The sequence below is a fragment of the Hoplias malabaricus genome, chromosome 11 (genome assembly GCF_029633855.1).
Source record: "Hoplias malabaricus isolate fHopMal1 chromosome 11, fHopMal1.hap1, whole genome shotgun sequence".
In the NCBI taxonomy this organism is placed as follows: domain Eukaryota; kingdom Metazoa; phylum Chordata; class Actinopteri; order Characiformes; family Erythrinidae; genus Hoplias; species Hoplias malabaricus.
The window spans coordinates 5,892,476-5,918,302 of record NC_089810.1 but is presented as its reverse complement, the minus strand read 5'-3'; the positions used below and the strand labels follow the sequence as shown (position 1 = coordinate 5,918,302).

Sequence of the window (25,827 nt, the reverse complement as noted above, 5' to 3'; positions counted from 1 at the left end):
CTGGGACGCCCCGGCCAAAAGACTCCAGGAACAAACAAACAAATAAACTTGTTTTCTTTATTTAAAGCAGCGCTAGAGCGAAGCAGGAAACAGCCACCCTGAGGTGCTATAATAAGTTACCTTGGGCAGCCCTGCAAACAAGGAGTCCACAAACGCAAGTTTATAAGCAGCTACAACCACAGAGTGATTCTAAATAAACTCAACTGTGGGATTCGGATTAGTGTGAGGCAGAGGCAGGCAAACAAATACGCTCTGGACTTGGACGCCTGTTTTTAAGAGAAGGTGGCTGAATATGGACGACTGTGGATGGCGTGAAGCAGGATTTAAAAAAAGAATGCTTGGTATCTACTTCATTAGAAGAGTCCTCTAACACAGATGCTGCAATCTCTGACGATTACAGGCAACACTGTGTGTCACTTCAGTCAGGAGAGATGTGATAAATCCTTCCAGTAGAGATCAAATGACAGTGACCATGATTAAACCATAATAAAAAAAAACAACAGATCCCTGTACGAGGCCAATCTCTTCAATGTGCCTCAGCAAGATCAATGCAATTGACTTCATAATCAGACATTCATGTAAGAAACTCAGGTTTAACCTCTTTATGCCGGAATGAATATCATCAAGCCAAAGTGCAAATGTGGAGGAGAGGCTTTCGCTATCATTTCTCTCTCTCTAGATCTCTTTTCTCTCCATGTGTGGGAGGCTCTTTGCAGTTAAAATCAATAGCTTCTCTCTCAGCATACAGCGCCTTGACTCAGGTACCCCAGTCTTCTCTACAGGCTCCTTTGAGATGATCTTGAGATGATAGAACGCACACAAAGGGGATAACAAAGATCAAATCCAAAGACTCCCTCACACCGAGTATGCTGTACACATTAAAAACACCACCGCTTGTTTTCTAACTGCAGCATGTCAGAGTAAGAGTCTTAATACAGGTTTTACTCCTGTACAAACCTCTCTGCCCGTCTGACAGCATGGTTTTATCACATTTACAACACTCATGACAGCACTCAGTGTGGATATTAGATGTACAAAGGGAAGCTGAGGTCAAACTCCCACTCAGACAATCCTTGTATGGGGCAAAAAAAAAAGTACGAGGGAGTCCAGTGAAAGGGGGTAGGGTCCTGAGGGCCACATAATTCTTACAGGTTACTTAGAGCTTTGTATAATCCGGGCTTTTATTTAAACTAACTGCGAATGTTAGAGAGACACCGACACCTAGTGGACAAACAAGGAAGCACAAGGCTGGTTCCAGCTCCATGTGGGAGATAACGGCATAACACTGACCCTAACCCTAACCATTCTTTGGTGACACGTAGACCTCCCACTTTCTGGTCTCTGATCTGCAGAGGTATGAAACTTGGGTAAATTAAATTTTATTTAATAATCATTCAAAAGCTTGGGGGCTTTTTTTTTTTGACGATCTAGATAAACATACCACTTCTGTATAATGTGGCAACTCTGGACTCTGGGCCTAGTGGGTCAGGGAACCTTTTGGGGCTGTTTTGGGGGTTGTTTTTGTGTTTGGGGGCACATATTGTGGGTTACGTGTGTGCGCTCTGGGTTGGACTTAGCAATTTACATATTCAGAGCAATAGCCGATATCAATAAGACTTTGGTGAGGGTGAGTTTCCTCCGGGTGACTGTCTGTGAGGAGTGTGGTGTGTTCTCCCTGTGTCTGCATGGGTTTCCTCCGGGTGACTGTCTGTGAGGAGTGTGGTGTGTTCTCCCTGTGTCTGCGTGGGTTTCCTCCGTGTGACTGTTTGTGAGGAGTGTGGTGTGTTCTCCCTGTGTCTGCGTGGGTTTCCTCCGTGTGACTGTCTGTGAGGAGTGTGGTGTGTTCTCCCTGTGTCTGCGTGGGTTTCCTCCGTGTGACTGTCTGTGAGTGTCTGTCCGTAGGTGTGAGTGAGTGTTGCCCTGTGAAGGACTGGCGCCCCCTCCAGGGTGTATTCCCGCCTTGCACCCAATGATTCCAGGTAGGCTCTGGACCCACCGCGACCCTGAACTGGATAAGGGTTACAGATAATGAATGAATAAAGCCCACTTTCAACAAGACAAGGCAAGGCAGGTTTATTTACAGAGCACCTTTCGTATACAAATGGCAGTGCAAAGTGCTATACACTGGACCAATTTCATATTTTCTTCTTCAGGCTCCCCACAACAGATCATCATTTTCCACATATTACACTCGGCACAGGCTTCATGCTGGAAGACCTTCAGAAAGAAGGAAGAAGTTCAGCAATCTCCCATTGATCCCGATTTGGTACTGGGGCATTGACAGTAATGGACACTCAACAAAGGCACATATTTGGACTGTGGGAAAATGAGGAAACCAACAGAGACATGGGAAAACCACACCACACTCCTTACAGACAGTGACCCAAGGAGTTTGAACCCAGGAGACTCTGCAGCTGTGTGGCGACACCTAGTTTTTTCTCCTTAATCACCCCGTTCCATCTTAAAAGACACTGAGCTTCTGAATGTGATCAAACCAGAGAGAACAGCATTTCCCTACAATCTTAGACATTCCATATATATATATATATACACAGTCGTGTGCTCCAGAATGTAGTAACCTGACTCAGCATCCAACACTAAAGGGAATGAAGCTATAATATTTTTATTGTCCATTCACTTATACAAACATTACTGTATTACCACAGAGGGAGGCATTTAGCAAAAGGCAATAAGGTTGTAGCAGTGTCCCGTGATGATAGATAGGGCTTCCTCTAACTAGATTTCCACTTGGCTGGAGAGAACAATTATTACACATCACTACTGGAGAATGATTGCCTTACCTAAAATGAAGGACTCCAACTGCGAGCAGTGCTGTATGTCTTTGTGTGCTGATCCCACACAGCACCCTCATAAACCTCAGATAGGGACCAAAGTAAAAGAGATATATAAATATAATCTCTTCTGTCTCCGCTTGGAAACGGAGTATCTTTAGACACTGGGAAAGATGGTTCCGCTTACTTCACCTCTCCAGCGGTCAGTAGAAATGCACACAGGCAAAGGGCACTGACTTTGTAATCTGTGACCAGAAAGAGGACAGGTCAGAAGTGTGTGTCAGAATATGCCACCGTCACTTGATCTAACAGTAAACGTGTGTTTCAGTCACAAGAAGAAGAAGAGCACAGGGCTCTAATTCATGTCCACACCTTCACAGCTAGAGGATTTGATGTCTTACCAAGTGGCACGATATCAGTGCAGATGTCGCAGGACTCTAAGGACAACAGTCTGCATCAGCCTTTGTGAAACCTTAGGGAAACAAAGGCCAAAGAAGCAAAGGAGCATCCAAACTGTTCCTAGAATAAAAGTCAAAAGTCAGTGTCCCCCTAGAAGAAGTTTTAAAACTAGAGATCCCTCACACCAAAGTGCTCCCAGAGAGAGAGACCCGAGGTGGAGACTTGTCTCACAACCCCGGGACCTTGGAGCCGTGTGGCAGCGTCAATACATGCAGCACCACAGCGCCACCCTCTGGATGAAACACACAATACACAAATTGAGGCCACAGCTGAACCCAGAGGAAGCTAAAGATCTCTTAATCTATGTTGCTTCTCCTTAAATGACTTTAACCCTGTTCCAAATAAGACGTTAACAACCCCTAAGACAAGCTTCTGAAATCCAGCTGTGAAGAAAAGCCACCTAATGTCTTAATTCGGACGAGAATGTCCTTAAATTGCAGTGGCACGGTGGCACAGCTAGTGATCATCTTTATCATTTTAAACCAGAGCAAAGAGTTTGGAGTCTTCACTTTATATTCTCTGTTAACGCAGACTGGGTCTTTTCGTGGATGATTCATAAGCTCCCTCAGGAAGGTCCTGGAGGCCAAGACCAAGCTGGACTGAAACTGTACACTTCACCAGACCAAAGACGGAACCAGGGTTCCAAGATGAGTAATCAAGGCAGCTAAAATGAGTCAGTTTTCTAGAAAGGAGCGTCTGGTGAGTTGGTTAAACCTTCACTGCTTATGGGAAGATAAAGTGGGCCTCAAATCATTGTAAAACCTGAAAACCAGCTTTTTGTTTTTGGAAAAAGCTGAAGAGGTTTTCTTTATATATATATAATCTGGGAAATCTGTGGCAGAGACCTGGAAAGTCAGGGTTTACTGATGTGTCACAAGCTTCTTTAGTCGGGCAGAATAAGCGCTATCCAGTCAGTTTTACTGAAACGGCTGGAAGGGAAATGAAAGGCTTCAAGGGCACAGTTAACAAGTCCAATTCCTCCAGTCAGAGATGCCCCGAGAGTCACAGCTCTCAGCAGTGCATCAGCACACCACATAACGTCTCTGCTGTCCCAAACACTACGTTTGATATTGACAAATACTGTATACTGGCAAATCTCTTCTTGATGTCAGCTTTATTACAGGAGGAATAGAGCTGAGGAATATTTCAGGTCTTTTCTGGAGAGTCTCGAGGGTCGATCCAGTCTAATGCAGTGGCTGGAATGATTCATACATACACAGTTTAACTGTAAGTGTAGATCAGAAGGAGTCAGTAACTATTTTGTTTAATCTCCAGTCAAACTGCCAATAAGTACATTCATTCATTCATTCATTCATTCATTCATTCTTCTGTAGCCACAGGAGCCCAGTAACTAATGGCGGTGACCAAGACAATCTATAAGCCAAGGGACCTTGAGTTTAGACGTGTGCATTTAGGACAGGCTTAATTAATGAGGTAATTAACTTATTAACTTCAGTTCATATCACAAGCATATCATGTTTGAAAGGCTGCTGTAAACAAAACATCCATTCTGATTGGCCCTCGTGTACGGCAGCATCACTGAACGTGTGAGGCATTGCTTTAAACGCGAGTAACCGAATGTACGACCGACTTCTAAGACTGCCATCCCTCCAGTTAACACTGAACATCTGGACAGTCTCCTGGTAACAATGGAAGCCACTAAAAAGGTGGAGCTGGGCTCACTAAACGGATGCTGACTTACCCCACGTTCACAATGGAAGGCAAAGGGTCCCACGTTTGTCTCGTGTGTGTGTGTGTTCACTGCCGTTCGTGATGCTGCCTGTGGGTGTGTACAGAGTGGATCCTTGACAGTACACACTGTGAGGGTCTGAGGAAATGTTGGAGCCAATCATTTCTTTTTGTCATGTCTCTGTATCATAACTCATTTACATAAAGTAGAGAAATCTACTGTTTATTTGTCGTTTGTCGCTCTGTCACCAGTCTCCTGAAACGACTCTTCACCTGTCACTCTGCTGCTGTCTAGTGTGAAGAGGGGGTTAGTGCAAATGTTTCCAAACACTGAAACTGAAAATGCGACCATTAGTGAACATCCGATCTTGATTTTATTTATTCATGCAAAAGGTATTAAACAATACGTTCAAAATTAATCCACAGATATCATTCAAAATGGCCACTTTCTCACATACAATATTTATTCTTAGATTTAATTTAATCCAACGTCAAATGCATTGCTTCCAAAATGAGAGCTCAGACGATATCAGTCATGCTTCATATGGTTATTGTGTCAGAGTGTTTTAGTGCGGCACGTGTCAACGTATTGCGTTACGAATCGCCCAGAACAGCCACCAAAGTGCTGCTGAAATGAATGCAGAAAACCATCGCAGTGTCCTTCAGAGAGAACCCACCAGCGTGAATAAAATGGTTTAGTCCAGTCGTGCTCCCCGAGCTCCGATAGCAGTGACATGACACACTTCCACATCCGCCCCCAGCTTCTGCAGCTCCTCCAGCCACAGCTGCTGTTTCTGGGACAGACGATCATTAGGGCCCTTCACCTCCACCAGCTAGAAGAACAGACCTCAAATCAGCAGATGTTTAAAAGCAAGCCACTCGCTTTACTCTCACTTATACAGTGCTCTTCTAGACACCCACAGTGCTGTATATTATTCGGAAGTCCAGAGCCCAAAGGTTCACAATCCTAGTCCTGGAGCATTCCCTGACCTGCAATTTTTTGTGTTTTCTTAATCTATATTCCCACTTCAGCTTAGGAAGTGCTTGTTTATTACCTGGTTGTTTATTAGAGATGGCAGAGGAGGGTCAGAGTAAGTGGTGCAGTATTGTAGTTATATCGGTCAACCCTTGAGCTCTAGATTAAATAAAATGTCTGTGTGGTAAAACCACTTGACCAGACCTCATAGGTGGGTTACTGATGAAAATATGCCCGTTTCATAATGTGAGTGTAAACCAGAGCATCCAGACAGACACAGAGAATAAACCCAACTCCTCCCAGACAGTCAGTGGAGGCAGGGATTGGACCCAAGACCCTGTGATCCTAGAGTTGTGTGACACTACATGATAGATTGTGTGTTAAAATCTGAAACAGCTCATATTCAATGACTGAGCAACAGCAGCCAGTAAGAGTACTTTGAAACACCAAACTACAAAACTGACGGCTTAAATCTGGATTAACTGCTGACTGAGATTCCGGGACTGGCATGTATTTGAAGGGCCAGTTCCAATGCTCACCTTACAGCTGTTCGTTGAGGTGTTCCACACCACCAGGTCTGGAAGCCCACCTCTGCTGTGTCTGTAGTCCTTTGCCATTCTAAGGACCACCCCACTTAAGAACTGGCCTCCGAGACATGCCACCAAGCTCTGCACATAGAACAAACATATCATTAAACTGTATTTCTGCTTCCATTCAGCACAGATCAATACAATAATTGGGGACATGCAGATGTAGGCCACTGCTGGGCCACTGTGGGCATTGGCAATGTGCACGAGAGATAACGTATTAAACTTGTTCATTCAGCCACGCATCACTAAACAGATCTGGCCCAATTTTGGGAAAAAACATGGCTGCACTGAATCACGGCCCAAAGTGGTCCGAACACTGACTTGGATGACATTTGTGGCAAGCAAAATTCCAGTGATGAGAGGGCCATGAAAATTGGAATATGGGCCGGACTTGGGCCAAAACCATTCTGCTATAATTCCCTACAATAATAAAAGACAGTGTCACCTGAGCTTGTTGAAGGGATGAAAATCGCTCCCAGTTGACCATGGCACAAACTCTTCCCTCCTGAGTGCGCCACACCTCGGCCATCAACTCCTGCAGGGTCTGTGTGGACGCTTTGCTCAACAGCTCGGCCCGAGCCTCAATAGCCTCCTTCCGGTTCCCGTAGAATGTGTCAGTGTGCAGGTCCAGAGGGCATGTCTGTGGAACGTGAACAATAAAGCTGTGTTAACGGCTTACATTTTTTGTGAACATCTGGGACTAAACCTTGCTTTCAATTGTCTACCTGATATGGGGTTCGGAAGACATCAGGAACACCCTCCATGAAGATAATATCCCACATTAGGAGGCCAAACAAGGTGGAAAACGTAGAGCCTTCGCCGTGAATACCTGCGACAGATGATTATTATGTGGTTGGTGTGGTACAGTGGTAACACCATTGACTCCCATGTGAGAGACCTGGGTTTGATTCCAAGTCTGGGCAACCATTCACCAACAAGAATCCTTGGGCAAGACTCCTAACACTGTGTTGACTATTGCTGGGTGATATGACTGCAAATCAATATCACGATTAATTGTACAATTTACCATGATGATTCAAGTCGCTCAGTCGGTCTTGGCGTTTAGGTTCTCCTCCATGTGGCAGATAGGGGACAGAATCATGTGACTACAGCTTGGTAGCATGGTTTTAAAGGGACAGTACAGTAACACACAGTGGGAACACAACAGAATAAAAATAATCGATGTAGACAAGGACATGTCGATTCTGAATGTTGATTTTGATTAATTTTCTATTAATTGCCCAGTCCTAGTGTTGACCTACCTGTAATACCAGTGACCTTGTAAGTCGCTCTGGATAGGAGCATTAGCCAAAATGCCAGTTATCAACAATGCATAAATACAAACCCAATTCAAACACACAAAGACCAACTTGAGATTACAATAAATAACTCCTCCTCATGTGAAACGCAGAGCTTATTATATGCTTAAGACATTTAAAAACCTTGATCAAAGCCAAGTTTTCTGTAGTGAGCCAGTGCTAGCTCCTCTACGGTGCAGATGACCATGGCATTATCTTCATCCCCAGAGCCTTCGTCCCCAGCAGCAGGTCTGAGGAACACGGATTTGCCCATACCACCTTCATGGGGAAACAGCTGCCCTCGAATTGTTACCTGGTAAATGAGAATAAAACATTGTATCAGCTGAATCAATGGTTTGGGGGTAGTGTGGTGTGTAACACAGACGACTTCAACAGGGCAGACCAGGGTTCAGGGGTCTCAGGTTGCTGGGAGAAGCACACCAAGCAACACCAATAAAAGTCCTTGGGCAAGATTCCTAAAATTACTCTCTCTGTAGCACATCGATCTGTAAAAATGAATCCAAGAATATAACTGAATCCCAAAAGAGCCAAATCCTGATAAACATACTGGTAATTTACGCTCAGACAGTCCAAGGTCCTCGCACTATACACACACCCACAAGTGGCATTGCTAGTGGTCCTGAACACACACACACACACACACACACACACACACGAGACACAAACGTGGGTGCCATGAACAGCAAGCCACTTTCAAGTGTGAACATATGGTTAGGGTTTTGTTCCTGGAATGCAGCATCGCTGGTGATTTCTCAATTCAAAGACAACTACTGAGCACAATAGTTAACTGTGGAGTTAAACCTAGTCTGAACCTAGACTGAGAGAATCACCAAACTGTGCTGGACTCCATCTCTACCGCACCAGAGTTCAATATCCCTGCTACAGACTGGAGACCTGTGTCTGGAGCCCACCAACCCACACACTGTGAAATAAATCATACCAGTCAGTTTTCTGTAGGCTGTAAGTCAGAAATTGTGGGATACAACGTGTCGTTCTGATACTACATAGCATGCAAAACTTTATGTTCTGACCCCTTATCTGAGTCTGTCCAATCACAGCGCTGGACCTGCAACAAGGTTAAACGCAGCAAAATTAATGTTGCTGTGGTGTTGATCCCTGTGGTGTTTTAATAATAATACATTTTATTGGTAATACACTTTTGAAAGAAATCTCATAGTTTTGACCAAAGCTGGTCACAGACATTTCATTAAGACCCAGAACTGTGGGGAGAATTTGTTCCATTTAGAGCTGGGTTTATGGGTTCAGAAAGGTATATCCAGTATAATAGCTGACTCACGTGAGTAACGTCCTGCACGTGCAGCGATGGCAGGTCACGGAGCAACAGGCAGTACTTCTTAAAACTCGCCAAATCCTTCATTCGGGCAGCTCTCTGGTGTAATGACAACCGGTGACCCGTCCGGACCAGCGGGTCCTGTAGTCCATCCCGGATAGCATAGATAGCCTTTAACAGAAAACCCCACAACCGTGAGGAAATTTACCATGAACACTGACCACACTGGGTATTACAGTAAAGCCTAATTCCACATTCATTCAGGTCGTGTAAACCACTTCATCACGCATCAGAGCCAATTCTGGATCGAATCCAGGACCCTGACACCCTGGAGCTGTGTTTACCAGCACTACGTGTAGCTTTAAGACTTAAGGACGATATTTACAGATGACATTCGCAAGTATAATTCACACTAATAATAACTGGGGGTGCTACGGTGATTATAATCCCGAGTGAATACGGGTTAAGTGTCTTAACAAAAAACAATGAATATGGCTTCACTCTGATTTTACTGTTTCCTCCCTTTAATGCAGTAGATGACCGACATCTGCACTGCTGTTTAAAACCAAATTTACTTATGTACCTTTAATGTACTGTTGATAGATAGGTGACTATAATTATTCTGTATCTCAGTAGCTACAACTGTGCTATAAAGACTAAAATCCACTGCAGAGAGGAGCCATGAGACTCCAGAGTGTGTTCAAACATGTACTACCACACAGCTGCGATGTTACATGTGAGAGAACACAACAAAACAAGTGTCCTTCTGGTTTTATACATTGATGGTCAGGACGTTTTAATAACTTCAGATTTTGTTGTACTGCTGTACAGTGAAGATAAAGTCAGGTGCCTCTTCCCTGTGGAGCCGTGTACCTGCTCGTGCTGTTTGAGGTGCTGCTGAAGGTTGAGAGCCAGTCTGTCCCACCAGCGCCCTCTGCTGTCTGGACAGAATACTGTTTGAGACAGAAGTGACCGCAGCTCCGCCACTGCTTCCTGTTCCAGCAGCAAAGTAGAAACAATGTCAGCAGTAAGACTACTCACGTTGCCTCAGGACTGAATATAAACGCAGATCATCATCGTGGAGAACGTATACACCACTGAATCAGCCACACGCTTAATGTCTATTGGACAGTTTCTAGTTTTTTAGCTGTGCATCTTCTTTCATTAAGCAGATTTGCCTCAGATATACAAACCTCATAGCGACGCATTCTCTGAAGAATCTCAACTCCACGAGACAATATCCGTGTGTAGGTCCAGCCCACAGAGAAGCAGCGCAGGAACACGGGGAGCTCCTTCTGATAGCTGTAACACAAGAGTGGGGTTTTAAATCTTCTGATTCAAGCCACTAAGAAAATGTCTGAAATATACAGCAGTCTGAATAGCTGACCTTAAGTCACATGTCTGTTTAAGCTCTTGCCATGTGGCCTTTGCCATGGTGTAGAGCACCAGGGCGTCCTCCCAGCTGCCAGCCTGCATTGCAGTAACCACCTCTTGAAGGGTTCTCACTGCGGCCTCGTATCTGAACACAGGAGCGTGAGGAAGGTTATACACGTAGATCCATGTTTACAGTACATTAATACACACTGTGCTGCAGTTTCACCTCACTTCTGCACTTTAGACTGAACAGTGATCCCTGCTGCTCTCGGAAATGATCTCATACCCTTTATTAGTGCAGTATCTACTGATGCTTCACTGTAACACCCACCCTCCTTATTCCAACTGATACGTGTCTGCTCTTGTGTAATGTGTATACTACTGTGATGCAGACATTTCTTTTGGGATTATTCATTCATTCATTATCTGTAACCCTTATCCAGTTCAGGGTCGTGGTGGGTCCAGAGCCTACCTGGAGTCATTGGGCACAAGGCGGGAATACACCCTGAAGGGGGCGCCAGTCCTTCACAGGGCAACACACACACATTCATTCACAAACTCACACCTACGGACACTTTGGAGTTGCCAATCCACCTACCAACGTGTGTTTTTGGAGTGTGGGATGAAACCGGAGCACCCGGAGGAAACCCTCCGCAGACACAGAGAGAACACACCACACTCCTCACAGACAGTCACCCGGAGGAAACCCACGTAGACACAGAGAGAACACACCACACTCCTCACAGACAGTCACCCGGAGGAAACCCACGCAGACACAGGGAGAACACACCACACTCCTCACAGACAGTCACCCGGAGGAAACCCACGCAGACACAGAGAGAACACACCACACTCCTCACAGACAGTTACCCGGAGTGGGAATTTTTTTCGGGATCAATAAAGTGCTATCATATCATATATTATTGGGCACTAAAAGGTACAAATAGTGTAAAAGTGCCTTTAAAACGGTACAACAGTGGTTTTAAAGTCAAGGTTTTGTTCCCTAAAGGTACATTACATTCTGTTCTCCAGAAGAGTGGTGAATATTTGTGCGATTTCATTATAGAACTGTGTCCAAAAAAGAGTGTAATATAAACGAGGCGTATGAAATCAACACAATGTTTCAAAACTACAATTAAAACAGAATAAGGTACAATTATGTTCCCCGCAGAGACAGCAAAAGGTACCACAACAGTTTCTGCCAGTGTGTCTCCTTTAAAACATAACAGCAGTAATGAAGTGGTACTGAGGCTGAATTAAAATGCTAATACAGTGCAAACACAGACACGGTGCCAGGTTAATGCTTCTTGTGGAGCATTTTGATAAACTCACGAGAGTGCGCGAAATACAAGGCAGTTCCATCACATACAAACTCTGATTACCTGATTAGGTCGTCCCTATCCTTAAAAACCTGGGCAGAGCGCTGCACGGTGTAGGCTGGGAAGGCCAAGCGTCCAGTGTTGACCAGCAGAATGGTGTAGAGCTGTCCCTGACCGCCTGAGGCCATCTCCTCCTCCTCCAACGTGTCCGTAAGGGAGAAGAGGAGCAGGACGCGAGAGAAAACCGCGCGAGGGCCCCGAGACAGACGCACACAGGAGCCTGCCAGCTGCTTGGCTCTGTGTAAAGAACATGCTTCAGAAATAACAACTGACAAAACGCCTGGCACTGGTGCAGAGCGACTAGCCACAAAGACGCACCTCTTGAGAATGACAGCCCCAGTGTTGTTCTGACCGAAGAGCGAGCGCTGTTTGGCCAAACGGAGAAGACCTTCCACCAGCTGCTGTTTCTGGGTGCTGTTCCCTGGACCTCCGAGGTGGAAGGTCTTGGCCAGGCTTTTGAGCTCTGGTGCTGGTAGAAGATCAAGAACTTCTTGGATGTCCTTGAGATCGGACTCTACAGGAGAAATCGTTTATAGCACATGAGGATTTATTCTATACACAAAGATCAGCCACAAGATTAAAGTCACGGACCGGTGAAGTGAGTAGCACTGATTATCTGGTTACAGTGGCCACTAATGACAGCAGTGAGTGAACAGTCTGTTCCTGAAGCTGATGTTGAAAGCAGAAGAAACGAGCGAGTGTAAGAACCTGAGCCACTATGTTCAGAAATCAGTGCACTGTGTTTTTTAACAACTTTCTGTCAGATTCTATTTGAACTCTTTCAGCAGTGTGCTCCAGTAGCTCTTCTATGGCATGGAACCGGTCGGCTTGGCCTTCACTCCTTCAGACATCAGTGAACCTTGAGCGCCCATGAATCTGTGGCCAGTTCTTCCTGGAATCACTTTTGGCATGTACAAACAACTGCACAACGGGAATACACCACAAGACCTGAGTATTGGAGACCATCTGGCCAAGATATTATGAAGATCACAATGTGGCCCTTGTCAAAGTGGCTCAGATCCTAACGCTCTCCTGCTTTCCAACATCATCAGGGGCTACTGTAACCAGATCATCAGTGTTATTCACGTCACCCGTGAAAGGTTTTAATCGTACGGCTGATCAGTTTATACATATATATATTCAGTATTTTACAAGTGAAATTGATCAGTCAATCAGATTGTAACACTGATATTATATTAGGTGTACAAATACTGTTGGGAGAATGTTTTTAATTACATTTATTCATTTATTCATTTTCTGTAAGCGCTTATCCAGTTCAGGGTCAGAGCCTACCCAGAAACATTGGGCACAAGGTAGGAACACAACCGGGAGGGGGCACCAGTTCTCCACAGGGCGACACACACTCATACATTCACACATATGGACACTTTTGAGTCACCAATTCACCTACCAACGTGTGTTTTTTGAGCGTGGGATGAAACCAGAGCACCCGGAGGAAACCCACGCGGACACAGGGAGAACACACCACACTCCTCACAGACAGTCACCCGGAGGAAACCCACACAGACACATGGAGAACACACCACACTCCTCACAGACAGTCACCCGGAGGAAACCCACGCAGACACAGAGAGAACACACCACACTCCTCACAGACAATCACCCGGATGAAACCCACGCAGACACAGGGAGAACACACCACACTCCTCACAGACAGTCACCCGGATGAAACCCACGCAGACACAGAGAGAACACACCACACTCCTCACAGACTCCAGGTCCCTGGAGCTGAGTGACTGTGACACTACCTGCTTTATTTACACAGAAAAGTAACGAATGAAAAACACCAACCTGTTTGTAAGAACCCCCCACAGACGAGCTCCTCTGCAACAGGTTTGAGGTCTGAGCTGATCTCAGAGTAATCCAGTTTGTTCACTTGCAGCCATTTCAACTTCCTCTGGAATAGACGCACGTACAGCATCTGTCCAGGCACTGAACAGCGGGGAGAAACATCTCAGGTTTGGATTAAAGTTACCAAAGGCTCCATAAATCTATCCATATATTATTCATTAAAACTGTCCTAATGCCCTACAGAGCTCCCTCTCAGCTCCTCTCACACCTTTCTACATCAGAAAGCATATTTAGCTTTACCTGAGAGCTGCCTGAAACCATGGACAGCCGAAAGGTCCTCTTCACTGAAGAGAACCAGGTCATCCTTGTTCTCCAGCACTGCTTCCAGAATGGTCAGGAAGTTCTGGAGGTAGTAGGGTCGTCTGCGTAAACCCTGTTCCACAGACACTTCACCGGGTTCTTGAGGGGGATCTCTACTCTGAGCTGGTGCTGTGCTCTGACACTCATCTGCATCCTGAAGTTTGGATTTGCTGACTTCGAACTCTGATGATGGTGCATCCATTTGTAATGTATGACTTTGTCTGACTTCAGGAAACGCACAGTTTTCACTTATATTTCCAGCATGTTTACTTTTCTTCTTCAGGTTTGAATTTAAATGAGTGTCAGGAGATCCCTCTTTCTTCCTCTTCATCAATTTGAAAGTAGCAGCAGTTTTCGCTGGTTGAGAAGCCTCAGTGGTCAGCGATTCCACTTCGGAAGCAGCCACCTCACATCCGTCTGTGGTGTCCACTTGAGGTCGATTCAAGGAGGTGTCTTCTGAAGGAAAAGCTTGAACTGATTTCATACTCATGTTGTCATCACAGTTTTCTTTCTGTGAACTACTCGGTTCACTACAGTTTGGCTCTTTATCAGCAGCATCTTCTGGGCTCTTGGAAAACTTCAGCACTCTTCTTGACAGTTTTGAAGACAGGCTGCCTAGGCCAACAGTCTTAACCACTTTATCTTGGCAGTTGGCTTTAGGAGACTCTTGCTTTGCTGAGAAGCTCTTTTTAAAATACGGGCTTGTTTTTGCATCTTGATCTTTTCCATCTACCTTTGCCTCCTCTTTCTGATCTGGACTTCTAGGGACGCTATTCGGAAGTGGACAAGATGTTTTCCCTTCTTTACTGTTGCTGCCTGAGGATTCAGTGTCATTTTCCCCAAGGAAGTCCCGACACTGAGAGTCAATGTGTTCGTTGATCTTGAAGCGAGGTATGAACTTCCCACATAACGGACAGGCCAGCTTCGAGGGTGGTGTGTTTTTGAACAAAGAAGCGATAGAAAGCACTTTCTGCTTTTTACTGGTACTCTCTCTTGCTCTGCCTCTCTGGTCATCTTTTTTTGCCAGTGAAAGTCTCTTGAGGGGCCTGGCACAGTCTTTGGATTGACTTTTACCAGCCCTGGAATTCATGTCCGTTCAGCCTTGGGATACCTGGATTAGTTGAAGGGAGCCCAGTTATAAACAGCTTGGCTTCTGAACCTATGAAAGCAGACGGTTAAGAGAAGAGTCAGGTGAAGCCACTGTGCCAGAGGTTTGCAAGATACAAGGAGCAAGAGCTTCTTTGTCCAGATGTTGGAAGGAATAACCCCAAGTCTTTTTGACACTGGAAGCAGAGTCTGAGTGCATGTATCCATAACAACAAGGTCTTATGACATATGTAAGCATTTATACAAAATATTAAAAGGTTTATGTTGCTCAAAATGACCCATACATTACCTGCTCTGTCCTGCCCTCTCCTGGGTGCATTTGTAATTTTGAGGCGACCCTCATCTCAAACCACAGGAGAGATGTGGTACGTCCTATTAAATACAAAACCACACATCATTATAGTTTTAAATTCAAACGCATCAGATGTGGCAAAACTCAAGCATGTGAAAGTGAAGTTTGTGAAAGTGAAACGGCTTTGAAAGCCTGGCCCGCTGAGGATATAACACACAAACACACCCTAGCCTTGTCATAAATCAGCAACGGGCTGCTCTACAGTAATTATATATTTAATTGTTGCCTGTAGCAAAATGTAAAGCTCACTTTTGATTCTAAGATCAAACAGTAGCTGCCTGGCATTAAGCACGGCAACAGATCAGATTCCTTGAGAGTAAAGAATTAAATTCAAGTGTAAACAATTAAGAACAATGCTTCATGAAGGCTAGTCTCACACTGCCAGACTCTCTAGGGACAGTCTGATGCCTTTCAACACATAACAGGGTCAAGAACTGCCTACTACAGCAGGAAAAGGAATTTGACGGACACACAAAAATCAATCAATATCACGTTTGATATTTTGGCATGACGCGTAGAAGGAGGCCGTCTTTATGATTCACATCGGGCCAATACCAGAGCCAGTACAAAACAATAAACAGAAGTGCGTTAACACGGATGTACAGAGAGCCAATCAGAATGCAACCGGCAGAATCCTGAGGGTGAGACCAAATCAGTGCACTGAAAGTATCAGACTGTCCGTCGAGTTGTGGGTGGAGCATCTGTGGCTGAGACACCACGCAGGCTGACCGGAGGTAAAGGTCCATCCGCTCCAAAGGGCTTTCGTTATGTTATGAAATTGGGATCTTCCCAAAAGAGGACACGTGAGCCGACAAAATGTCCCTCATCCACATTCAAGCAGCTCCTTATACAGACATTACCAACCTCATAGACGTATCCCAGTAAACAAGGAACGTCCCTGGACGTTCAAAATAGGTCTAAAAGTAGTCTGTCCGTCAAGGACATATTTTAAACGTCAATGGACGTCCAAAATCCATCTTAATGAGTTAGTTAAGTGGTGACCAATCGATAACGTCAGTGGACGTCCAAAATGTGTTTTATACAAGTAACTTATTTTGGGACCAATTAATAACGTCAACGGACGTCCAAAATACGTCTAATAGTCGTCTTTTCAATGTCTGTGTTTGAACGTCTTTTCAACTTTCATTTTCAACCTTAAGAGAACGTTGATTAGACGGCAGTCATTATGCTATTTCAACGTTGAATCAACGGCTAATTGTTTACTGGGATAGCTCTTTACAAATGTTCAGTACCAATCTCCATCCGTTTTATTCTGACATCCTGTCACACTGATTAAAAAAAGTGACATGTTTTTCACGTCCCATAATGAAAATGATTTGACCAGTCCATTTCCTTTTCTAATGGAATTAAAATAGAAAAGCACTGGTGCAACATACAAGGAAGATTCATCAGAATGAATCAGCATCTAGAAGAACATCAGCAGAGCTGGGAGTGGCCTCAATTAGTCCAGCTTCACTGACTGGCGCAGGAGACCTGAACGTCTGGGCCATGCTCAGGGAAGGGTGCTCTAAAAAGAGGGAAGGGAGGGTACTGAAGGGGACTTGAAGGTTGAGGCCAAATAGAGCCTGAAGGAGGAGGAGAGTGCTGGTCATGGTGTAGAAGGCTGCTGTGCATTTAGAAGAAAGGCACGGTCAAGGTCATGTTCCTCCACAATGTCCTCAGTGAAGAACGCGTCACCTAAAGAACCGATGACTCGATGGTTAACATTAAGTGGGTTTACCCCAGTTTCACCAAACTCTGCTTGAGCTCTGCCGGACCAACCTTCGTGAACACAGACAAATCTTCCTTGTGGGGTTTCATGCTCTTGGATTGCCTGGAGATGTTTTTGATCTGCAGAACACAACGATACTCAAGGATTTTAAATGGCGTCCGTTCAGACGGCTGTGAACAGGAAAGAGCACCACATGCATCTTGAGGCTTGTCCTTTGGCTCAGGACATCAAGGTTGGAGATGGGACTGCTGTCACCAGTCTATGAGGAGACATAAGTTGATCTCTCCGTTCTCCTCTGTCATCTACCATGGGATGTTTTTAAAAAAAGATCTGCAATGGGCCTGCTGCATTCTAGCTGAGTAGCAGGATCAGTAGCTGATGTCCCCTCATGACAAGGAGCTTCTGACTCTGAGAAGATCCCATTCTCCTGGAGCTTGGTTTCAGCATAATTCCACAATGTACAGGGTGGGCCATTTATATGGGTGATGACCATGGCGGCCATTTTGAAGTCGACTATTTTGGATCCAACTTTTGTTTTTTCAAGGGAAGAGGGTCATGTGACACATCAAACCTATTGGGAATTTCACAAGAAAAACAACGGTGTGCTTGGTTTTAACGTCACTTTATTCTTTCATGAGTTATTTACAAGTTTCTGACCACTTATAAAATGTGTTCAAAGTGCTGCCCATTGTGTTGGATTGTCAATGCAACCCTCTTCTCCCACTCTTCACACACTGAGAGCAACACCGCAGGAGAAATGCTAGCACAGGCTTCCAGTATCCGTAGTTTCAGGTGGATCCAAAATGGCTGACTTCAAAATGGCCGCCATGGGCACCACCCATCTTGAAAAGTTTCCCCCCACCCATATACTAATGTGCCACAAACAGGAAGCTATCACCAACCATTCCCATTTTATTAAGGTGTATCCATATAAATGGCCCACCCTGTACATGTGCAATGGGACATTGTTGATGCCCAAATACATCGTCTGCAAATGATGTCACGTCACGGCGTAAAACTGCAGATGGAGGACAGAGAGACTTCTATCACGCGCTCACATAAAGCCTGGGGTCTGTGGTGTTTATGGTCGCTCAGAATGATTTAAACTAACAAAGAGTTTGTATCTCACACACATATGGTCACGAGTCGACAGGACTGACTCCTTAGATGTGTGATGTCACAAACCCTGGCTGTCCGATTCCGTGTTTCTGTGGTTATTTAAAAAAGAAATGCTTAGCCACTGCGCTGACTGCTTATTCACTCAGGATATATCTTCTAATGTAAACACCACCACATGCACACGATAACCAGGTTAAACACTTCATTTCCTCTGGAGGGGGGCTTTAAATCCCCCTCCTCTTAGTAACAACCGCAACAGACACTTGGTCCTGCACCTGCTGCTGTTTTGTAGCAGAGGAACCCCATAAGACTGGACCAGCAGGATACTCTCCTCCTCCACCACCTGGTTTACCCACTTCATCCACTGCTGCTTCAGTTTACAGTGATGACTCAGGGGTCCAGTTCATACATGTGGTAGGCTATATGTAATTTACAAGACAGAAAAAGAATCCACATACCAGCTCCATTCAGGAGGAGATTACCTCCTTATTCACAGACATGTCCTGAGAGGTCCTGGAGCTGAGCCTGAGTGTGGAGGCTGAGATTAGTTGGATGATCTCCTGTTTTTCTTCTTTCTCAGTGCCAAATAATATCCCACACACAGCCGCAGCTTCGTCTGACCGTCCCTGGGGATGGACTCGATGTTTACACCCCGAGCTAATTCACTGGCGCCTTCTTCCCTGTCATTTCTGAAAGTAGAACACACAGAAACTCAGCCTGTGTTCAGTTATTCAGTGCTGTCTCCATTCCCACCTTCCACACTTCAGACCAAAGCGGCTGCGTCCCGAACCACACACTGCTGCTGCGCTCCACTGAGGTGTTTGTTTTTATGCTTTGTGGGGACACCACGTACACTTCCATTCATTTGCTAGAGGCTTGCTCTAACCCTATTCATAACCGCCACTAGCTTAACCATAACCTTTGCCCCAACCCTAACCTTAACCCCAATCTTACTGTAGCCTAAACTCATGTCTTCACCTTTTAAACATATTAAAATACGTTGTGGGGACCTACTCTTAGTCTTCACAAGGACTAGAAGACCCCGCATTGTGTGTGGAATTTGTTTTCCCCCATAACGTGACATATAGCATATGGTGAACACACACACACACACACACACACACACACAATCTCTATAATCCATTCTAAGTGTGCTACTCCGGGGTTTGAAACGCAGCCCGCTGTGACGAAAGACTCGAGCGCCAAAATGTTGTATTTGTTTCAAAATAAGAGTCTTCCTTCAGCGCCTTCTGTTTTTTTTTTTGTCATTTTATAGATTAATATCTATACTTTATCTGCAACACGGCGTATTTCTGCAGAATTCTATTTATATCGTAAAATACGAACTTTGATTTGTTCATATCCTGAAACTGACAAAAGCACAATGGAAATATTTCCAGTGCTTTAAATGTTTTTAATGACTAACGTAGTTGTACATTGTAAATATAAACAATTTTGGAATTTGAGAGTGAAAAACTTTCTCTCAATCTTTTGTCCTTTTATGATAACTGTTATGTAGTATTAAAAACGACAATTTTCATTTTATTTCATCAGTAAAAACACTGCAAAACCATGTGAATCACTTTTTTTTTATTTGTATGGAATTATTTATTTTTTTAATTTTTTTTGTTCTTGGGAATAATATTGAATTCAAAAATATAGTTTTATTTTAAATTATTTAAAGATGGTGATTTCGGTGTTAGGAATTTTGGGTTGTGTCTTGGATTATAATTTTTTTAATGACTTTTGTCAAATTTAATACTACGCGAGTTACAAAAATCAGATAATGTTTATTATTTATTATGTTTATTTTAATTAATAATAATGTTAATATTGTTAATTAAAATTATGTTACACAAAAACGCTTTAAAACGTATTTGTACACATTGTGCAAGACTTCGAGACTTAAGATGGCACTTCATGAGAAACATCATGATTATCTGATAAATACAGCCTCAATGAGTACTTTTGAAGGGGAAGGCAGTGGAAACCTGTCTGTTTTCAGAGGAGGAAGTTTCAGCTTAATTTTGGCAATAAATTAATATAAAAATCATTGCGCCATTGAAGATGAATGGGATCATCCATTGTTGTAAGGCAAAAGTCAACATCTGTGATGACATGTGGGGTGCATCAGCAAGGCATGGGTGACCTGCAAATCCTCACTGTGCAATGAAAACATCTCCATATTGTGGGTTTTTAGTTTACTTCAAACACAGCAGCTGTGTGAAGATTGATGAGTGAATGGACCAATAGAAATGCACCAGAATTTCTTGGGGGAAAAACTTATACATTCACTTACATTGAAAGGTTTTTTCTTTCTCCTGTGAAGTTGCTATTTTGGGAGATGCATGATTTTCAATGGACTGTGAAGATACGCTGCCAACTGCTTGGTCCATTTCAGCATGAAAATGTCACGCCTCTTTCTGCAGGTGCCACAACATTGTGGCTTATACGTACTTGACTGGCCACATTTGTCTTCTATAGAGAATCAGACAGACGTACTGTACATTAAACTCTTAATTTCATAACAATTGATATTCTGACCTTTTATGGTCTTTCTATTGAGAGGAGGCCAATTCAGGTCTAACTTTTTGATCATCTTTTTTTGTGTGTTGGTGATTTGATTGTGTCTTCTTGACAATGTTCATTCATTCATTCAATCATTCATTGTCTGTAACCCTTATCGAGTTCAGGGTTGCGGTGGGTCCAGAGTCTACCTGGAATCATTGGGCGCAAGGCGGGAATACACCCTGGAGGGGGCGCCAGTCCTTCACAGGGCAACACAGACACACACATTCACTTACACACACACACCTACGGACAGACACTCACAGACAGTCACCCGGAGGAAACCCACGCAGACACAGGGAGAACACACCACACTCCTCACAGACAGTCACCCGGAGGAAACCCACGCAGACACAGAGAGAACACACCACACTCCTCACAGACAGCCACCTGGAGGAAACCCACGCAGACACAGGGAGAACACACCACACTCCTCACAGACAGTCACCCGGAGGAAACCCACGCAGACACAGAGAGAACACACCACACTCCTCACAGACAGCCACCCGGAGGAAACCCACGCAGACACAGGGAGAACACACCACACTCCTCACAGACAGTCACCCGGAGGAAACCCACGCAGACACAGAGAGAACACACCACACTCCTCACAGACAGTCACCCGGAGGAAACCCACGCAGACACAGGGAGAACACACCACACTCCTCACAGACAGTCACCCGGAGGAAACCCACGCAGACACAGAGAGAACACACCACACTCCTCACAGACAGCCACCCGGAGGAAACCCACGCAGACACAGGGAGAACACACCACACTCCTCACAGACAGTCACCCGGAGGAAACCCACGCAGACACAGAGAGAACACACCACACTCCTCACAGACAGCCACCCGGAGGAAACCCACGCAGACACAGGGAGAACACACCACACTCCTCACAGACAGTCACCCGGAGGAAACCCACGCAGACACAGAGAGAACACACAATAATACACGTGATCTACTCACCAGATCATTTATGAATGAGACTCATTTCATTACCTTTTTTTGTTTTGTTTATGTCTTGGCTATTCTTTTTAGCATCAGTGCCACTACAAACAGAGTGAGGTTTGTTAAAAGTTTATTTAGAAACAAGTCAAACATAACACTTCAGTTAACAGTCCTCCCCACTTTAAATGCATAAAAGAAAAAAAAGCATAAACCATAAAACATAGAAAAGCATCCTTAACTCCGGAGGGAATCAAGGGAAAAAGGTATGCAATAAAAACACAGAAATACACATTTCTTCATAGCATGACCTGAAAATGTAAAAGCAATCCTGCATCAATAACTTAAAGATAATTAAGAAAATAAACCATTTATTTAAAAAAAAAAAAATGAAATGTGAGAATATCCATTCCCTGGTGTGTATCTTGCCTTAATGCCAGCATTAAGTAAAAAAAGATGATGCAGAATCTTGCGGGACCAGCAATGGTATTTCTTTTTTGACACACAGCACAAGACACACCTGGAAAGGGTGAAGAGGGACCTGTGAGAATAGTTCCTATTTCCTGTCGGATAGTACAAGGTAAACCATAGCGTTACAGTAATATCATCTATAGACACGCCATTGATTTCTCTGTCTCTGTTTTGTATGAAAAAATATCGGGCCTCCAAAGTGACTTCCGTCTCCTTGTCTCTGACCATCTGGTGGTAAAAATGTCCATTTTAGCAATAAATACCTTTTGCAGCACATCGTAACCAACAGCAGCGTTCCTTAAAGACATAGCTGACTTTAAACATAACTCTTCTGTCATTGCAAACATATATCTGCTACAAAACTACTTTTGGTTGTAGCGAGAGGTAGTCTATATGTCGTTAATAGGCTACATCTTTGACCAATTTAAGACACGAGTTGGGTACGTTTTTGAACATGGTGTGAGCTACCGTCCATGTGCATTTAACGAGGTAATGCAGTTTCACTTAACGTACTGACGGCAAATCAGCTGAAAGTCTTCTGAGGAAACAGAGACCACGTTGATACATACGTAACAGACTCCAATCACATTTCATTTTCATATTTATCACATGCGTTATCTCTGAACCTGCGCTGCTCCTTCTCACCAGCTTCTCAACATACTATTCTTTCACTTTCCTTTCATTCCTTTCGAGGGCCTGGTGGGCTTCCTCCACAAGCACAGCACTGAAAAAGACTGCGGAGGGAACCGTTTCTGAGGCAGTAATGTGAATGCGGTTATAACTGGATGGTGTTGTGGTAGTCCATGCATACGTTCTTCCTTCTTTACTGATGATGGATAGCATTTCTTAGTGTGCTTTACAGCTACATAGAGTGTGGGAGACCCACCACAGCCAAACAGAACCACTGTGAATAATTCGGTGTAAAGACATACGCGTACAGACCAGTTATTCCACTGTTACAAAACACAGTTGCTTTGGAAAAAGGAGAAAATATAATGAATGAATATTGGCAATCTCCTTTTATCTGAACGTTGGAAGAAACAACACTGCGAACCGTGACCCATTTCTCAGCTCATTCATCCCCTGCGTCCTTGGCCGACTTTCTAACGTCCACAAAACAAACACCCGCTTCTCCTTAATAAACCTATCCTCCGGTTTTTAAAAATGCACGACTCCTGAATCCCGAGGGAAGAGCCACCCGCCGTAAAAAGACAGAACGACAAGGATAATAGAGAGGAAACAGAACACGACAGCTACAACACAACTATAATAATCAGTCAGCATTCAGCCTTCTCACTGCGCTGTGACTGAACTAAACAGAAAGGTAATGCTGCATACTGAGGGGGTGCAGCTGGGAAAGCTGGCCTACATTTTCTGTCGAGGCAAAGAAAGAAAGAAAGAAAAAAAGATCCTGAATTGGAACAAACACAAAAAAAAAAACATGGCGACAGAAATTCAGGTGATGAAGAAAAACCAGAAGCCTCTTTCTTTGTTTCGCTTGGAAGACACAGTGAGCACGGCCGACCTCTAAACACGCTTCCTGCCGCTTGTCTCTCTTTCAAAGGTGTGTTTTGACGTGCGCTAACAGGAAGAGAACAGAGGACGTCGAGAGCACGGGAGGTGATGAGAGAACGAAAAGGCTTCCTCGTCAACAAGATCAGCAGCTTCAGTTTCGCTTCTCCGTTTGTTTCTACTCTACAGCACGAATTTCACTAGCAACGTTTACTCCTACGGAAGCACGAGGACACACGGTTTATATATAGAAAATTAAAATACAAAAAAGTAAACATCTTGACTTTCACACAAACAAATATGAATCAAAGAATAAAAATGCCATTTCATTACAATAGTGCCGAGACAATAGATAAAGAATAGCTTGCATAGGGGGATGAAAGAAAGGTAGGAACACTTTGTATTTACCGAAAGGCATTACGAGGACTTTTTTTTGTTTTCTTTTCTTTTGTTTTTTTTTTTTTGGAAGTACCAGATAGTGCAAAACCCCAAGAAGGGACAAGGGAGGGTTCATTTAATACAACTTTCCCCCCACACTCATGAAAACACCACCCCCAAACCCTTCTGCATGTTTAGTGAGGGACTGTTATTAAACCCTCCCCGACCCCCTCCCGCCCCACCCGAAACCCTCAGACAATGTGGACTTTGGTCTCTCGTGTGATCAGCGAATGGGGCGTGGCCGTGTGAGACTGCCGTGGTGATGGAGATCGTGTGACCCTTCCCCTGCCCACTTGATTGTTGATTGCCGCTAGCGCATCTTGTGATCGTCAGTGTTGCCCATGTTGGAGCCAGGGCTGGGGTCCTGCTGTCGCCTGGGCTGAGACATTACACACACACACACACACACACACACACACACACACACATAAACACACAAAGACACACACAAAGACATAAAGAACACATTTAAATGAGTTGTTGTTTGCTTGGTGATTTGATGAAATTGCATCATCTCATTACAGATGCGCTCAGCTGCTGTCAGGAGGGAGGCTGGGGCTGTGAAAGTCGTTGGTACTTTTCTAATGGATTGGGCTTCGTGGGCCATGTAAGGGACTCCATCTTCGTTATAACGATCTAAACAAATTTATACATCGACAGATCTCCCAGACGTTTCTTCTGATGATAATCCAAAGGGACATACTATGAAAAAGACTCATGGTTATTCATGTGCACCTTAATTTCTGTGGGATTCTTAATTCAAACACCAGATAAAATGAGGCATTGCTCTGCTTCTCACGTCACCTCCAGAGACTTTAGAACGGCCCCGCCCCCTCGTCTGAGTCTGTCCAATCACAACATCGGACCCGTGTTTATGTGAGAGCGTAAAGACAAGGTTAAATGCAGCAAAACGGACACAACGAGCGCGGAGAAATAAGAGCACTGAGTAAAAACGGAGAAGAAAGAGAACAGAGTGAAAACGCTAAAAACCAGAGCTTCTGCTCCTCGCTCCTCACTGCTGTGCGCTTGGGGTCGGGGTGAACAGCGAGCGGCTCATTATCATTTAAAGGAACAGGTGCTGAAAGCGGGCGTTCTGAACAGGGCTGTTATAAAAAGCGTTGGTATAAACATGAAGTGTCCTGTCCTTCTCTGTTTATCAGACTCTGAAGATTAGGTCATTTATCATAATAAATGATGAAATATTTTACTGCACAGAGAGGCGTCGGCTTCTTGTGTATCTCACTTTCACAACAAACACTGGATGAGCAAGTGTTCAAATTCTTTTGAGGGTGTGTCCCAATTCCCAGCATTTTAGGTCACGCAGCCTACTGGAGTACCTTAAATTTACACCATTTTAAGGGGGAACTGGATGCTTCCTGCAGCTGAGGCCGTGAGAGGACACTCAGGGTCTGTAGAGGACAGTTTACCACAGAGAAGCTTCTTTTAAAAGCAGCAAAAAGCATTCGTCTTTTTTAAATTTCAGCCGTTGCAGATGTTTTCCAGAACCATGAGTAAAATTGCTGTAAAAAGAAGGATT

At 44.3% G+C, this 25,827-nt stretch overlaps 1 protein-coding gene across 5 annotated transcripts in view; it reads right to left on the bottom strand.

Annotated features, from left to right (window-relative positions):
* Positions 1-5,307: 5,307 nt before the first annotated feature.
* Positions 5,308-25,827, bottom strand: part of cbfb (core-binding factor subunit beta) — a 65,476-nt gene continuing 44,956 nt past the window's right edge. For 2 of the 5 annotated variants that reach the window (XM_066685521.1, XM_066685523.1), the window contains one exon: positions 24,485-24,669. In XM_066685521.1, the coding sequence (XP_066541618.1) occupies positions 24,601-24,669 (69 nt within the window). In that variant the 3' untranslated portion in view covers positions 24,485-24,600. Of the gene's footprint in view, positions 5,774-6,455; positions 6,585-6,951; positions 7,147-7,231; positions 7,336-7,948; positions 8,118-9,122; positions 9,288-9,989; positions 10,110-10,309; positions 10,419-10,503; positions 10,636-11,872; positions 12,107-12,187; positions 12,384-13,681; positions 13,823-13,981; positions 15,201-15,437; positions 15,521-18,809; positions 19,041-19,365; positions 19,452-24,484; positions 24,670-25,827 lie in introns of those variants that run through there. The other 3 variants (XM_066685520.1, XR_010804541.1, XM_066685522.1) reach the window with 3 other exon arrangements.